The 16,919-nt window shown below is 39.7% G+C and overlaps 1 protein-coding gene across 4 annotated transcripts in view; it reads left to right on the top strand.

Moving 5' to 3' along the window:
* LOC129764816 (rap guanine nucleotide exchange factor 4) overlaps nucleotides 1-16,919 on the top strand; it is a 511,489-nt gene that overhangs the window by 429,727 nt on the left and 64,843 nt on the right. For 3 of the 4 annotated variants that reach the window (XM_055764312.1, XM_055764315.1, XM_055764314.1), the window contains 2 exons: nucleotides 12,942-13,086; nucleotides 13,657-13,830. In XM_055764312.1, coding sequence (XP_055620287.1) covers nucleotides 12,942-13,086; nucleotides 13,657-13,830 — 319 coding nt within the window. The remainder of the gene's footprint in view (nucleotides 1-12,941; nucleotides 13,087-13,656; nucleotides 13,831-16,919) is intronic. The other variant, XM_055764313.1, reaches the window with a different exon arrangement.

Raw genomic sequence — 16,919 nt, 5'->3', positions numbered from 1 at the left:
TGTCGTTTCTGCAATTTCGAAGCTGAAACTTCGGAACATTTACTGTGTCAATGCAGTACACTAATTCAGCGAAGATTGCAGGTTCTTGGAAAGGGCATTCATATGCCTAACGAGATTTGGTCTGCTAAACCAAAACAGGTCAGAAACTTCATAAAGAAAGTCATACCTTCGTGGGGGGATATGCAAAGTCCTAGTGCATCTATCACTTATTCCCTGAGTGATGGAACGAACTGACCCTGCATACACAGCAAACTGGAGTGCACTACAATAGATCAAACTAATGGTCATAGTGGTACAATGCTCCTACAGAAGAAGGGTATACGCCAACTTCTGAAAACTTAAAGAACCAGATGATCAAACTCGTTTTCAAAATACCTTTTTTTTTTTTTATCTTCGCTTATTTTTCGTCGGCCTATTTCCGCCACTTTAGTGCCAATCACCGACATCAGGGAGGCGACTCCACCTGTTCCTACCTATCAGACTCAACAACTCATGAGCCGGGCCAACTTCTTTTACTTCCGCTCCGAAGGAAGACGTAACCAGAGATTTTTCGCCTCAGAAAATCCCAACGACGCCAGCTGGGATTGAACCCAGGCCGATCGGATTGTGAGGCTGTTACGCTAACCATACAACCACTGGCGCCGTCGTCAAAATACCCTGATTCGCAAAAATTTTCGACTTTTTTTAAATTTATTGTTGTGCACTTAAAAAAACGATCAAGTACCGTGGAGTTCGAACATCGATTCAAGATTAATCTTAAACTGTTGAAATCACTGTATGTACAAACTGCAAGCAACAAAGAATCCTCTCCCTCCTTAACAAAATGATCGCTACTTTGAATCTTGATCAGATAGGGGAAGTGGGGGCATAGTGGTCACCCTAAGAAATACGGCCATTTCCAGCGCCCACATACCGATTCAATTCCCGTTTCTCGAGGAATATTATAGTTCAACTCATTGTTCTTCAAGATAGCAAACGGCTTTTACTATAAAAATTCAAAATAGTATACTTTTAATCATTAGAAAAAAGGTGAAAAATTGAACCTTTATTTTACTTGGAGGTAAAGTGGTCACCTAGTGGGGGCAAAGTGGTCACTCGCACATATCAAGCTAAATGGGATAGATTTATGTGTTTTTTTTTCGTCCAAATTTGTTCAAATAATACTTGATATAGTAGGTACATGTATGAAATACGCTTGGCCTATTCACCTAGAGTCTTAAACCTAGAGAATTTAAATTTTCTCTTGCATAAAAAAACGTAGTAGTAACACATAACGTTCCGCTTGGTTTAGTTGGAGTGGCATATTTATCCAGAGTCAAAGCCATAAAAGGACCTTCTTCAAGAGCAGAATGTGATGAGGTATATCAGCTTTAGTAAACAGAACATTGTAAGTTGTTATTCACCTATGACCACTTTGCCCCCAAACATCAAAATACTTTCTATGCTAATTAATCGCTGAGATTAAACGAAATATCTGTTCCCCTCTCCTAGAATATGTGAACAGTCGTCCAAACCGATGATTTATCTAATATATCAGATTGAATAAACTAAATTTCACGAGAAATTCCTTAGATACCATGCGGACAGAACTATGGCCGAATGGCTATCGAGATAGCAATTTCTGTTTTTATTTGTAAGTGCAGGGTGACTCAAAAGTTATTAAAATTTTCAAGCATAATGTGACTATCAATACGGCATCTATAGCCACTAGTTATACTACCAAACAAGCAGGTGACCACTTTGCACCCCATGACTAATTTGCCCCCACTACCCCCAAGTAAGTTACTCTTTTCACTCGTTTTGTGTACAAATCCCAGCATAAAATTGCTTCACGATAGTGAGTGTTTTTTATTTATTGTAAGTTGTACCACCCCCATCCTCAGCTGTACAAAATGAGATCCACAGTTTGTAGGGTGCATTCGCGATAAGATTCCATATTTCTCTCTCAACACTTTAAGGACCGCTCACGAGTTTTCTCGTGTCTCGCGTTCCGTCTGTTACGGATGGATCACGAAATAACCCGCGTTTTCTACACTTGATGGTTAAATCCTTACTCAGCCAAGAATCTAACAAGGCCTACCGATGGCTCGCCTTCGTCTCATCCACATCGAAGAAAACGATCTCATTCATGGAATCCGAACAAATGAAGCGTACAACTTTGCCCCAAAACGGGCGGTCCTTAATATGTTAAGATCTTGGTAGCTCACCATTGAAAGTATTATTTCTGTGTAAGTATGAAGAGTAAAAGAGTCGCTCGCTGGTGGTGATACCGATTAGGATTGGGCGATCTCGGATCGATTTTTCGAAGATCGATCTTTTCCATTCCAATTTTTTTGGATCGATCTTCTTGCCTCGAAAAAATCGAAAGAATCGATTCTTTCGATTTTCGATTTTTTCGATCTTAGAAAATCTTTTTTGTAAATCTGTTTTTCAGTATACATCAATTCTAATCTCACCATTGACCATCTGACAATTTTTTTAAACACGATGTCAACATTTGAATCGCTAATTCTACGATTTAGTTATGTACAAAACTAGCGGCAGCAACTAAGGGGATTTACTGTCTCCAGTGGCTCATAGGTTCACTGATCTAGATGTAAAGATCAATTCCAGGCGAAACTTAACTTAACTTCTTAAAAACTGGCGCCAAAATCAAGAATCGGCTTCGTCTGAATGACGCACGTATGGCACAACTGGCTTTTATCAGTTGTTGAATTTACAGTAATGCTTAATTAAACGACTCCATGACGTCACAAAATGAATGCCCTGGAAAATGTTTTTTTCTGGACTTTCAATTTTTGTGGCCTCCATGATGAGGAACACAACAAAATGCTTTTGATGTTTGGATAGAAATATGAAATTTGTATTCCATGTCTAAAGAAAACACGACACTCCTATAGAATAAGCGGATGAATTGGAAAAAGATATTTGATTCTTTAAAGATCGATTCGACAAAGATCGATTCGGCAAAGATCGATTCTTTGGTACCGATTTAATCAATGGATCGATCCCTACTCCGTTTGGAGAATCGATTCGACGAGATCGATCTTTTCATAAAGATCGCCCAATCCTATTACCGATACATCGGTTTGAAGGTGTCATTCATTCACGCATTGACCATTAGAAATGATTCATACCATCACTGATTCTGGTAGATATATGGAGTTCATTAGTGCCATAATTTTATCATGTTCAGCTTACTGATATTTTCGAAACAACTTCAATCAATCATTTGTTAAAAGATGGAAGGCCTATGAATTTGCCTATATAAATAAGTAATTGAAAAAAGAAGATTCCTCAACCGTTTGAGTGCGGAGCAAATTTTGTGAGCATATGCCAGAAATGCGAATGAGTTTGGGTATGTTTATATGGACTGATGAATAGGTGCAAAAATCATCGAAGAATGGATGAGCAATAAGCGATAGAATCCAGATTTTTTTCATGTTGTACTGCGAAGAACGTAGGATTTCGTCTTTCAGGAACATAGTGGGGTTCCTGAAAGACGAAATCCTCCGTTCTTCGCAGTTTTGGCATATAACAAGAGGAGCACCATCACGCTCCTCCGCACTCAAACGGTTGAGCGTTTATTTTTGTTTTATGAAGTTAATGCCTGCCTAATGTTCTACACTCTGTCCAACTTCTATATGACCACCCTGATTCTATTTCGTTGCAACACAAACACTTGGGATTTCAACAAGATATATTCATACATTGTTGCATACTTAGAATTAAATATACTTTATTCTCATCACATCAATTTCGTTCAAAAAAGTTGTTTGTTTGTTTATTGTGCTTAAATGTGATAATTTCAGCTGTCCAGTTTCTATAAGATCACTTCAAAATTCATAAGTGTTATCAATGAAAAACTCAAAACAGTCAGCTGATTTACATGTCAATAGTTGGCAACCTTGCCATTTCGACTAATAACCTTGAAAATTCGTGTTGGAATACTATTTGCCAAATTCTGCTGAACGGATTTCTCGATATTTTTCCATTCTTCTGAAATTGCGACCTTGAGCTCTTCAATCGTGGTGTACCGTTCTCCCTCAGGGTAAATTCTGCGTACAAGGATCCCCCCTAAAATTTTCTACAGGATTCAAGTCTGAAGAGCGAGCCGGACAGTCCAAAAAATCAAGTTTTTGGTTCTTAATCCATTGCTTAGGTTACTTTCTGGGATGAATAGTTGCATCGTTTTGCTGGAATGTGATTTTTTTGTTATATGTGATATCCATGCAAGAGAGCATTCCAGAACACGTGTGTAATCCTTGAATGATGTGAAAGCTATATTGAACTTTCGGTTGCACAGAATCCCGCCCATACCATGCACGAGCCTCTACCAAAATTCCTGGTTGAAAAATACTGTTCCTTCTTCCGTAAATCACGCCAGTACCCGTTGAAACCATGAGCTTTTCGAACTTTTTTTCGTCAGTGAGGATAGCCTATACATTGAAGAACTTTCCGTTATGGTATATAGCAAATGAATTCTTTTGGAAACATTCTTCGTCACAACATACCATGTCCCACTGTCGGTTCATGTGAAATTTGGCGAAACTCAGACGTATTCCGATGTGAGATGGTGTAAGATGAGGAGCTTTAACCTTTTAAACCCTCTTTTTGTGAGGATTTTTTACCAAAATTTGACGAATTGTCACCCGAGTTGTTGAGAAGTTGAAATATTGCTTTATAAGCGATTTTGAGATATTCGAAGCTGTACTAACTATTTCCCGCTTATCCCAGTCAGAGAGCTCCGATTTACGTGGAGCTCTCTCCTTATTACCGTATCCATGAGAATTCGCCAAATAATTTAGCACTACTGGATGCGATCGCGCAATCCGACGAGCAATTTCTCTGATATCAACATTTTCTTGGTGAAATGCATCGATTTGTCTTTCTTCTCTCTCCGTGAGCACTTTTCCCTTCGGCATTTTCCAGACTTATTGATCAAAACAACTAAAACAACGGAAAATGTATCTGGTCTTATAGAAACTTGACAGTTGAAAAATACGAAAACATTCGTTTACGCTCAGCGCTTGCACACACACATATGAAAATCATGCAGTGTATGGTAGTCACCAATACCTTCACACTAGAATATAAATTGAAGCATAGTTTGTTTACAATGACACAAAGCAGCAAGATCACCACCTGGTCTTATAGAAGTTGAACAGAGTGTACATTTATGTCAAAAACCGGTTCTGCGCAATAGCCCGATGCCAGATTCGGCCAAAATAGAGTGTCACCTTCGTGGGACCAGAGGAAGGGCAGCAGGCACTTCTGGAGGCATTCTTCTTTTTATATTATACTAGCTGTACCCTGTCACGCTTTGCTGCAACACATTAGGGTGCACGATTGAGAATTACAAAAAATGTGTTCCCATCACATAGAATACATATTAAATGTGGAATTTTCATTTAAAGTCAATTTCAGAAATGCACATGAAAAATCATGTTTTTTCGTATATCCATCGAACGGAAGAATTGACCTTCTTGGCCTCGTTCCGAATCGAAAGTTTCGGTTTGCGTTCATAGTATTCGCTCCCCTTCCTTGCCTTTACGGGGTCGATCGACTTCGCTATTCCTCTGGTGCCAGCTCGCCGCTGGTTCGTTTGGATCGTCTAGGTCTCCTTGAACGATTTTACCACGCGGAACACGGTCGAATGGTTGATTCCCAATTGTTTCGCGATCCACCTCTGGAACTGGCCTGGATTTTCACGACCAGGACCTTAATTTTTTATCGAAGTACTTCTTGTTTAGAAGTCATCTCAATAACCACATGACAGATAGTGACGAAATTTTGCACATGTAAACAATACACTCTGAACAAATTTTACCCAAAATTTCATCAATTTTTGCCAATGCAATAAAAAGTTATACATAAAAAAAGGGTTAATCATTGGGACTGGTAGTTACAAAGCACGAAAATGGAAAACTACGGCTTTCTTTTCGGATGTGTTGCAAAATATGACTACTCATGTATCAGTCGAGTTTTCGACTATTTATTATTATACAATGAATATCTTTGGGAGCTGGGATCGACACTGATATTCTGCAAGCGCTTTTGAAGTACAGTTCGGTACTCAACGTGTCAACAATGCACTGATCAACGATTGCTCCTTGTTCTCGTCAACCTAATTGGAGAAATATAGTAGTGGTGAAGCGTAGTGATGGTTAAAAAACATCCACTAAATATCTGAATTAAAAAAGGAAAGAAAGAAATTCAATTCTGTAATGCTCTCTCAAAGAATTAACCGACAGAGAACAGAGATTGTCCATAATTGGATATCACTTTTCGCCTTCTCAGAAGCATTTTTAGGACTCTATTTCGTCGGAACTGATTCAATTCTCCTGATACAACAAACCTGTTCCCGATCGTAAATTGCGCCTTCCTTCATTGTGGATATAATCGCTTATTAAAGGGTGTGTCACATCAAAAAAAAAATGCATCACGGAAAAAACGCTGTAGAAATTTAATTTTTAGGAATTATATCTTCAGCTTTCGCTTATAATCAGATAAGAGTGTATAGATCACGTTGGCCATGCTTCACTGTCAATTTTTCGTAAATTTGGAAAAATGTCGTCGAACGAAAAAGAGCGTCGTGAATTAATCCTGTGCACTCATTTCGAGAATCCGGAGTTGTCTCATCGGGACATCGGTAAGATGCTGGGAATCGTCCAATCCACGGTCAGCAGAGTACTAAAACGATACTTCGAGAACCTAACCATCGACCGGAAGGTGAAGAACGGCAAAAATGGATGCTCCGTCAGTGAAAAAGATCACAAGCGCGTAGTTAAGCAGTTTAGACGTGATCCGAGAAGTTCGGTCCGGGATGTCGCCAATAAGCTGAATTTGTCAAGTTCACTCGTCCAGCGGACTAAGCAGCGGGAGGGCCTGCGTACATGCAAGGTTCAGAAGGCTCCTAACCGCGACGAAAGGCAAAACATGGCGGGGAAGACGCGAGCCCGGAAGCTGTACACCGAAATGCTGACGAAGCCGCATTGCCTGGTAATGGACGACGAAACCTACGTCAAAGCGGACTTTCGTCAGCTGCCGGGTCTGTTGTTCTTCTCCGCAGAGGACAAATTCAGCGTTCCGGAGGAGATTCGCAAGCAGAAACTATTCAAGTTTGCCAAAAAGTACATGGTGTGGCAAGCGATCTGCTCTTGCGGAAAGCGGAGCGCCCCCTTCGTGATGACCGGCACGATAAACGGGGTCACCTTCGTGCCAAAGGAAATGAACCAGCCCAACGCGCCGGAGCTTCGCCTAATAGAGAAATATTGGGCGATTATGAAGCAGGCCCTCCGGAAGAACCCAAAAGTTGTGAAATCGGAGGCGGACTTCAAGAGAAAATGGATTTCTGTTCAAAAAAAACTACAACCTGACGTTGTACAGAACCTTATGGACGGGGTAAAGAGGAAGGTGCGAGCATACGGGCTTGGGCTCGAAGTATGAATAAAAAGAAAATGCCAAAAGTTGTTTAATAGTTTTTATTTTACTGTCTAAAATTTTCAAAAGGATCGGTCTACTGGGCGAATTTCTACAGCGTTTTTTCCGTGATGCAATTTGATGTGACACACCCTTTATTCACGATATGTGTCAATGTCGCTGTCTCCTTGCTACACTGATTAAGCACACTCGCTAATGACGTGATAGTTTTCCGTCATTAAAGCATTAAACTGTTTTAATTGCTTTCTCTACCGGCCTAACATCACTAATCTTCCGCCATTCTTCATGCGCCATAAACATCTATTAAGCGCGTTTAATATCTGTGCCTCTGCCAGCCGAATCAGAAGACGGATGATAAATTAAACGGTTTGGAATTTCCCGACGCGCCGGGAAGCACGGAAAAATTCCTTGACGCCACGCGTCAGCACCAATGACAGCGATAGCAGCGATGACAAAGGCGGTGACATTTAATTTTCATACACCGTTTGGCACCTGGATGGCTGCCCGGAATTCCTTGAAGGCGCTCTATTTCTTTTTGCGTGGCGCAAGGAAAAAAAACATCGAGATCAAATAAACGCTGCATGAACGCCAAGAATGAGATTGCTTGGTGTCGAATGCTGTGAATGGAGGATTCAGCTCTTTCATTAGGGAAATGTGTTGTCTTTTTTTTTTGGTGATATTATTTTGACATTTTGCTGGCACATTGCCAACAATCTTCACATCGCCGCCCTCGAAGCCATCTTTTAATAATGAGATGGATTCTCGAAAAAACAATATTCGCTAGAAAACAAGGTACTTGAGAGAGAGCACCATCCATCCCAATTCTTTCAATTGATCCATTACTCTGAGTGATGTGTGAGATGGGGCATTGCAATTCAATTTGTTTCCAAACACTTCAATTAAGCAGCTGATATTTGAAATCGGATTGATGGGATCCCGAATATTCTTCGAGCAATTGTTCTTGAAATTGCATCTATCGCAAATATAATTGGATGCTTGATGAAAATGAATCTATCTGTGTGCCGTTCCGAGAATGTCAAAATACTCGATGTAGTTTGGCTGAGGAATCGAATTCTTGTGCATCCATGTAATTAACAGACAGTAATTCAAAATAGAGACCTTATATACATTCTGCATGTTGAATTCTGAACCGGACGATTTTCCCCGAAACAGTAAATGAAAAACAAAACCAAATTTCGATGAAAAAATCCATCTGGTACAAACAATGGAAGATACTAAGGAAAAAAACAAAATGCTTCAGTCTCAGTTTCCTCATCCACGAGCAATGTTTACAGTACCAAGATGTTACGTTAGAGGCGGAAGAGTAGCACCAAATCCGACGGAAGCCGTAAATTTCACCAATGTTTACCAATTAGTGTGAGAGGAAAAGCGTTTTTTTACTACCACGAAAAAAGTTGTAAAGCGATGGTTGTTCCAATCGTTATAGTTTGCTGTGTTAACATATCATCAACTAAACTCGAACTGAGAATCAATAATGAAATGATTCTGTTACATTGCACTTCTTCTGGCGGGAAACTTTTTTTCCCAGTATCAAATCTTCTGAAAGCGCTGGGTCACGCTAATGATTTGATCTATTGCTCACGAGAGTAAATACCTATAACTTCTAGCTGTGAATTTTCGCTTCCTCAGCTAAATTTCTCATAGACGATAAGAGTTTGCCTTCCGGCTGCGAGGAGCAGTGGCAAACAAAAATAACAAATAACATAAACTGTCATGAATCATTTCACCGAAATCATCTCCGAAATAAAACTTCATATCTGCAGATAACGATTTGCCATCGCAATATTTTCTGGTATTTTTATCCCGGCAAAGTCCCATAAACGCCATCTGCCAACCAAATTTGCAGTTCCTCCGGCTGAGGGTGGAAATCTGTTCGAAACTTCACCCATCACTTGCTCAACAAGTGATCCAGCGCTATTCTCTCGTTTTTGGCACTTAGCATTTTCTTCCAGCAGCCATTTTGCTCCAAGGGGGGGGGGGGGGCGCTCGTTCATCATGTGCTACGCTCTGTGGTATCTATTTTTAATGGCATCCCATCGCTAACAAACGACTTTCCCTTAATCTCATTGCGTCTAAGTAATTTATGTACGCCTGCTCACCGTGAAAGCATTCTCCTGCACACCCACGCCAACCCCCCCCCCCCCCATTGGAGGCTCGTCATTTCTCCAGCCGCAGCGAGCGCTATCACAACGGCAGGCGCGTATTTTTTGCTCATTACCGCCACCGGCGGTTCTTCCCTAAGAAGCACAGAGAGACCTTGACTTATTGCCGGGGTGTAAATATTTGGGCAACAAGAATAACACGACATCCGGAGATGGATTAGTTCAAGATTCCGAGGGTCGGTTACCCTGGGGGGAGCGTCATTCACGGGTATTGCTAAATGGTGATGAAATACGAGGAAAAATCTAGCTCACGAAGTCTCTGAGGAAAAAACACTTTATTTTTGTTCCGCATATAAACTGTGCTTAGGCCAATGGATCGTACAAAAACATAGCTTTCTGACTCTCTCTGGAAAAATTATCGAAAAGACAAAACCACTCGATATATACCAGGGGTGGCCAAATATTTGGGCTTTACAGACGACTAATTGTTCGAATGTTAAGGGGAAGGTGGAAGCTAGCCACAAATGGCTGCCACAATGGCGCTCATTTCTTTCATCTCCCTTCCTTACCCTCGCCCGAAAATCAATGATTTTGCGACACAGTAGGGGAATGGGGGGTATGCCCGACACTCTAACGGAAAGTATTGTTTTGTGAGATCTGCCGGCACATATTGATATGTTTCCTCCACAGAATCATTGTCTAGTTTATTTGCCATGAGATATAAGGAATATCAGTACATTTAAACGGTAATTTTCTCAAGTAATAAAAAAACTGCCATAAAAATGAAGCTCATCAACCAGTGCGGGTGAAACCGGCACCCCATGGGGGTAACACCGGTACCCTATGGGGTAAGACCGTCATCTCAATTTCTCAATATATATATACTTGGCAACAGATGAACCAGTTTGAATGTGACAGTCGGCAAATAGAAGGTATTCTAATTCTAAATGTCGAATCGTTCAACCGATTCCGAAGATATGATCGGAACAAGTTCCGATGATCATGGAATATGGAGAAGAAATCACCAAACCACACCACAATTCAATTACAAGTTTAATGGAATCTAGGACCACATTGGTCAGCCGGTGGTCAGTTTTTCTTCTTACTTGAATCAATATCCGTCATACGACGCTTTTAATCACACTAGGATTCGACTTGAAATCAAAGAGAAGAATGAGTTCATGACTGTAGGTAAATTTTTTCAGGTTTTTGTGATTATGATGGCAATAAAACTAGTTAAATTATGTTTAGTTGTAATTAGTTTATTATTTTCGTTAAGACCATATAGCCATTATTTTTCGTTCAATGATGAAGTTCATTTAATTTTATCGAACAGCTTAAATCCAACATTAAATTTACATCAGTAGTTCAATTCATAAAAAACAACTTAAGAACAAAAGATGCACGTCATATCGAAATCCGTGTAGCATGTCTCATGAATCCATTTCCATTTCTTTCAGCAAGCTCGAAAGCTAGCTTCCGTACGTCGATATTCGTGATGCCATAAAATCGGTTTTCTAGGTGAAGTAGGCGCTGCATGATCTCCGCTCCCTGCTCCACCGTAAACACGGTCTCTCTTGGTCCTAGTTTCGAGCTTATCACCTTCTGAAAAACGTGATCATGTAATGTAGACCTGGGTATTCCAAAAGTCGTGGAAGTACGTTTGATAGAAACTCCACTAGCAATAGCCTCTTTTGCAAGGGTGAGGTTCTCCTGGGACCAACTCCCTCGATTCGTTTTCCTTTGGTAGCTGCGAGTTATCTGAAATTGATGGAAAATATGTCTTAGAAACCTTCAACTAAACGCAAACCATGCCGGAATCCCCCACTCAAAGGGTGACGGACTTACCCCGACAGCACACATTTTTCAAGAAGACTCTTTCTATTAACTTATTGCTTTAACTTACCTCAACTCGAATCCCAGTGATTGCTATCAATCCAGGGGACAAACTGTAGAGCAACGGAAAAGAATTTGAAACCGCGTTCAACAATTAAAGCTTAAACTTCACTGACGGAAAATTACATCCGGCTACATATCATCGGCACTCGCGTTTGTTATGATTTATATTTTGACAATTGAAGGATCACGGTGGGTTCGATGTGATTGAAAACGTTTAAAATAATGAATACTAACATATATTAGGATCTATGGAAAAAAAAGCACCATTCGTTTTTATCACGCTTAGAGACAAAAACATGAGAAAAAATACTGAAAGTACATCTTACTAAGGTGTATCGATCAATATTTTCATCAAAAAATCAAATATTCTAAAAATTTCTAAAATTAATTGTTATTTTAAATTTAATTTTTTTTTTATTTTGAGATTCAGTGCTACTTTAATTTGTATTCAAATTTCTTCCTACGTCTATTTTAGGTATATTTTATTTTTTTCAGAATTTTCAGAGCGTTTTTCGCGGCACAAAAAAAAAATATATAAATTTTGGGCATTTTGAAATTTTGAAAAAAAAAATATTTGAGACCCACTTTTGGTCTAATTTTTATTTAAATGCGTTCGTGTGTTGTTTTTTCCACATGTGGCGTAAATTTTTCTTGAATTTTTAAAAATTTTTCTTGAATTTTTAAGAGGATTGCGCGAAAAAAAAGAATAATTTTTTGGCCTTTGGGCATTTTTAATTTATTTTGAATTTAGAGACCCGGTACTGTTTTTATATTTATTTAAATTTTGTTTTTTGTATGTCTAAATTTTGTCGGTATACTTAGAGATTAATGATGATTAATATATGAAATTATCTTTACATTGAATTTAGATGGTTTACCAAATTCATAGGAGTCAGCAGTACGATAGAGCTCTGTGAGAAAAAATAAAGTCCTTGCTCTAAAAAATTCAGGAGTGGAGGCGATCTGGCGTAGTGGTAACATCCATGCCTCTCACGCTAAAGGTCACGAGTTCAATTCTCACTCCCGACATTCTTCCAAAAATGGAAGTAAAAGTGACGAACCAGCCAAATGAGTTGAAAACCACTAGAATACAGATAAAAAAAAAATAAAAAATAAAAATTCAAGAAAAAACTACGCCACATGTAGAAAAAAGACACATGCGAAAGCATTTAAATAGAAATTAGAGCAGAAGTGAGTCTCAAAGCTATATTTTTTTTTTTCAAAATATCGAAATTTACACCCGGCCAGGCTCTTTATAAAAGCTATCATATTTCGAGAAGATGAATCTACGAGTTCGGAGTTATTACCCTCGTTGAAATAAGCAATGAAATAATCCAGAGAACTCCAAAGTACATGCACGTATTTTCGCAAGCACCCTACCAGCTGTTCTTTCTCCAGCATCCAGCACATTTCAACGGCTCATCTCATACCAATAACTTTTGTTCTCTTCTTTCCCCCCCCCTCTCTTCGTTACAGTGTTCAACCAGGGCGACGAGGGCCGCTCGTGGTACATCCTGCTCAAGGGGTCAGTGGACGTCGTGATCCACGGCAAAGGTACCGTCGCGACGCTCAAGGAAGGCGACGATTTCGGCAAATTGGCACTCATCAACGATGCTCCAAGGTAGGCGCGCACATACTTCCGGGAAGTGAGCAATTTCCGGGTAAAATATATGCAAATATAGTGGGAAGGAAAAGACTCCATTTATCATGGCCACGAAGGTCCACGAACAGGACCAAAATCGAGCAGAGAAGGAACGGATAATGCAATGAGTTGCGGGCGGGACATTTTAGGGGAAAAGTTCCACCGTGTCCCTTTCGCACGTATCCCTTACTTTTGTGTGGCTGCTTTTACGACGAGTTGTTTCAGTCTAACTAATTACCGAGAGCTTTCGGAGGGATATTCGGGCTTAATCGGGTCTAACAGCCACTTTATGCACCGATGGAACGGTGGTGGTGAAGCTAATTGCCGAAAATGTATACTTAACTTTTTAATTATCTCAGACGAATTGAACCAAAGTGTCATCAGGGCGGTTGTTCCGTTCAATGTCGCAAATAGTTAATACGACGCTCACTTTTTTACATTATGTAGATTTTAAATTACTTACAGCTAGGATTAACACTAACCACTAAAACCACACTGAAATTATTCTCTTTATCCTGCGAAACACGAAACCCCGTAAACCATCGACAGGGCGGCGACAATCGTGCTCAAAGAGAACAACTGTCACCTGCTGCGTGTGGATAAAGAACACTTTAACCGGATCCTGCGGGACGTCGAAGCCAACACACTACGACTGCAGGAACACGGCAAGGATGTACTAATCCTGGAACGGGTAGCAAAACAGCGAGGACACTCGGCTTTCAAGTAGGCGCTCTCACCCTTCTCACCTCCCCAATTCATATCCTGTCGTTTCATCGTGCTTGCTTTCTCCTGACGCTTTTGTCACTTACTCAACACCGTCACCCAACGATAATACCTAAGTACACCTTAGCAACAACAAAAAAAGATTGAATGTACTGAAAGCACCCGCTTACAAACCACATCACCCACATCTCTCCCCCTGAATCCATTTTGCTTTATGTCAACTGCTCTAAATGGTACATATATATTGCATGCCAAGCGTCTGTTTGCTTACATTAACCTTCCTAGCGTCAAATAACTACCTGTGCTTTCAGAGCTGCTTGTGGGAGGACTTTTTTTCTCTTCCCGTTTACTTAAAACTTGGGAATGGTGCGGAAACCTGTTCCACCGTTGTATTATAATTAATCATCCTCGCTTGAACGGAGCACAGCTCCATGTCGCAGGATGGAAGAGAAATTTACATATCGGGCAGCTCTCAGAAAAAAAGTTGCAAAGTTTATTGTTGTAATGGTCATAATGTGTGCAAGACGAGTTCAATTTTTTTGCTCATGTGTGTACATTTCGTTAATAATTCATTTCATTTGTTATTGATGAGCGACGCAAAACTATGTTAACTTTCTCTTTTAAAACATAGTGAAATCGATTTCAAAAAGTAATTATTGTGTTTAGTGACGTGGTATTAGTTTTGCACAGTTTTTAAATCATAACAAGTAGATGACATCTGTACTCATATGTAGGTCTTCAAGTTTTGTGCGGCACCTCAACTGTTGATATTAACAGTTTCACAAAACTCTACGGAAACATCGCAAGGGGGCAAATCGATAAAACGGACTCTGAAACGCCTATTATTGAAATGAACGCATGTTTACACACAGAGCGTCGCGTAGAACGCAAAATGGAAAAATCGATTTCTTTCTATATTGTTTGCCAGAAATTGTGTTAGTCCATAATCTTTGAAACACTAATTAGAAATTATTTTTTTTATTTCTTCCCGATATTATTGTCCAATATGTCTACACACACCAGGATAAAAATATGTTCGTAGATTATTCCAAAACATGAAAGTTTAGACTTTAAATGCACAACGTACAGTTTTCACGAAGTTGCACCATTTCGAATAACACCTAATTTTATTGTTGAGAGTATAAGCAATTCCATGAACTATTCAAAGCATCTTTATGTAATCATTATTGAAAAATGTTAGACCCGCCCTTTTTATTCGGCCCTTAGAGTACCGTTCTGAATCATAAAGGGTGTGTCACATCAAATTGCATCACGGAAAAAACGCTGTAGAAATTCGCCCAGTAGACCGATCCTTTTGAAAATTTTAGACAGTAAAATAAAAACTATTAAACAACTTTTGGCATTTTCTTTTTATTCATACTTCGAGCCCAAGCCCGTATGCTCGCACCTTCCTCTTTACCCCGTCCATAAGGTAAGCGCTTCTGTAAGCACTCCTTAAGGTAAACCTGCCCGTTTACCGTGCCGGTCATCACGAAGGGGGCGCTCCGCTTTCCGCAAGAGCAGATCGCTTGCCACACCATGTACTTTTTGGCAAACTTGGATAGTTTCTGCTTGCGAATCTCCTCCGGAACGCTGAATTTGTCCTCTGCGGAGAAGAACAACAGGCCCGGCAGCTGACGAAAGTCCGCTTTGACGTAGGTTTCGTCGTCCATTACCAGGTAATGCGGCTTCGTCAGCATTTCGGTGTACAGCTTCCGGGCTCGCGTCTTCCCCACCATGTTTTGCCTTTCGTCGCGGTTAGGAGCCTTCTGAACTTTGCATGTACGCAGGCCCTCCCGCTGCTTGGTCCGCTGGACGAATGAACTTGACAAATTCAGCTTATTGGCGACATCCCGGACCGAACTTCTCGGATCACGTCTAAACTGCTTAACTACGCGCTTGTGATCTTTTTCACTGACGGAGCATCCATTTTTGCCGTTCTTCACCTTCCGGTCGATGGTTAGGTTCTCGAAGTATCGTTTTAGTACTCTGCTGACCGTGGATTGGACGATTCCCAGCATCTTACCGATGTCCCGATGTGACAACTCCGGATTCTCGAAATGAGTGCACAGGATTAATTCACGACGCTCTTTTTCGTTCGACGACATTTTTCCAAATTTACGAAAAATTGACAGTGAAGCATGGCCAACGTGAGCTATACACTCTTATCTGATTATAAGCGAAAGCTGAAGATATAATTCCTAAAAATTAAATTTCTACAGCGCTTATTCCGTGATGCAATTTGATGTGACACACCCTTTATTTCGAACACTTTGTTCTAATATCTTAAAATGCTTAATGCACGGATGATATAACTATAAAATTAATATCACAATTGCTTCTTTAGAGTAATACCTTGGTTTCACTATCATTTTATATGAGAACTACATTTGAATTATAACATAATCGGCCAAAATCTATCAACACTACTCACTGTCGTTTGTGTTTGACGTTTGCTTAGCCTGAGCACGTAGAATTTACCCGTTCATCAATATTTAAATTTCTCCCGTGTTTCATCAGTTCTTATCATCGTTAACAGTTTACTGTGATTGCTTGCTAAGTGTTTCGCAGTTGACTATAAAATGTAATCAAGTGTAATGTAATTTTCGTCCAAAAAATTACAAAATGAACTGTCCGAAATTTGATTTAGTGTCCGAAGTTTGATTTTTATTCGCTTCATTTGAAAAGCATTTTATTCGATTTTTTTTATGTTTTCAATCAAATAGGTTCCAAAGTAGAAAGCTTAAAAGCATAATGAACTAATTTATTAAACATATCAACCAAATAATACCTGTGCATAATGTTTAGACCTGTTTCCTGCTTTTCTGAAGACTTGCCAAATGCCTACTTGTGGGTGAAAACTTTGGAAAATTTGAAAGACTATCGAAACCTGAGAAATTCTAGCTTTTTATCTGATTTCTGAAAAGCTGAGCATACAAATCATCCGATGACCAATTTTAATTACAATTGATTTTTAATCAGGGCGTCAGTCAATCCAGAATCATTAACCTTTTTTTTTGCAAAAATTTTTTTTTGCTTGAAATCGACATACCAGATTGACATATCATGTTCAGCAAAGTGTTCGAAAA

Source organism: Toxorhynchites rutilus, chromosome 2 (genome assembly GCF_029784135.1).
Source record: "Toxorhynchites rutilus septentrionalis strain SRP chromosome 2, ASM2978413v1, whole genome shotgun sequence".
Taxonomy (NCBI): Eukaryota; Metazoa; Arthropoda; class Insecta; order Diptera; family Culicidae; genus Toxorhynchites; species Toxorhynchites rutilus.
The sequence above is the reverse complement of the archived record's forward strand: the minus strand, read 5'-3'. Positions and strand labels throughout refer to the sequence as shown.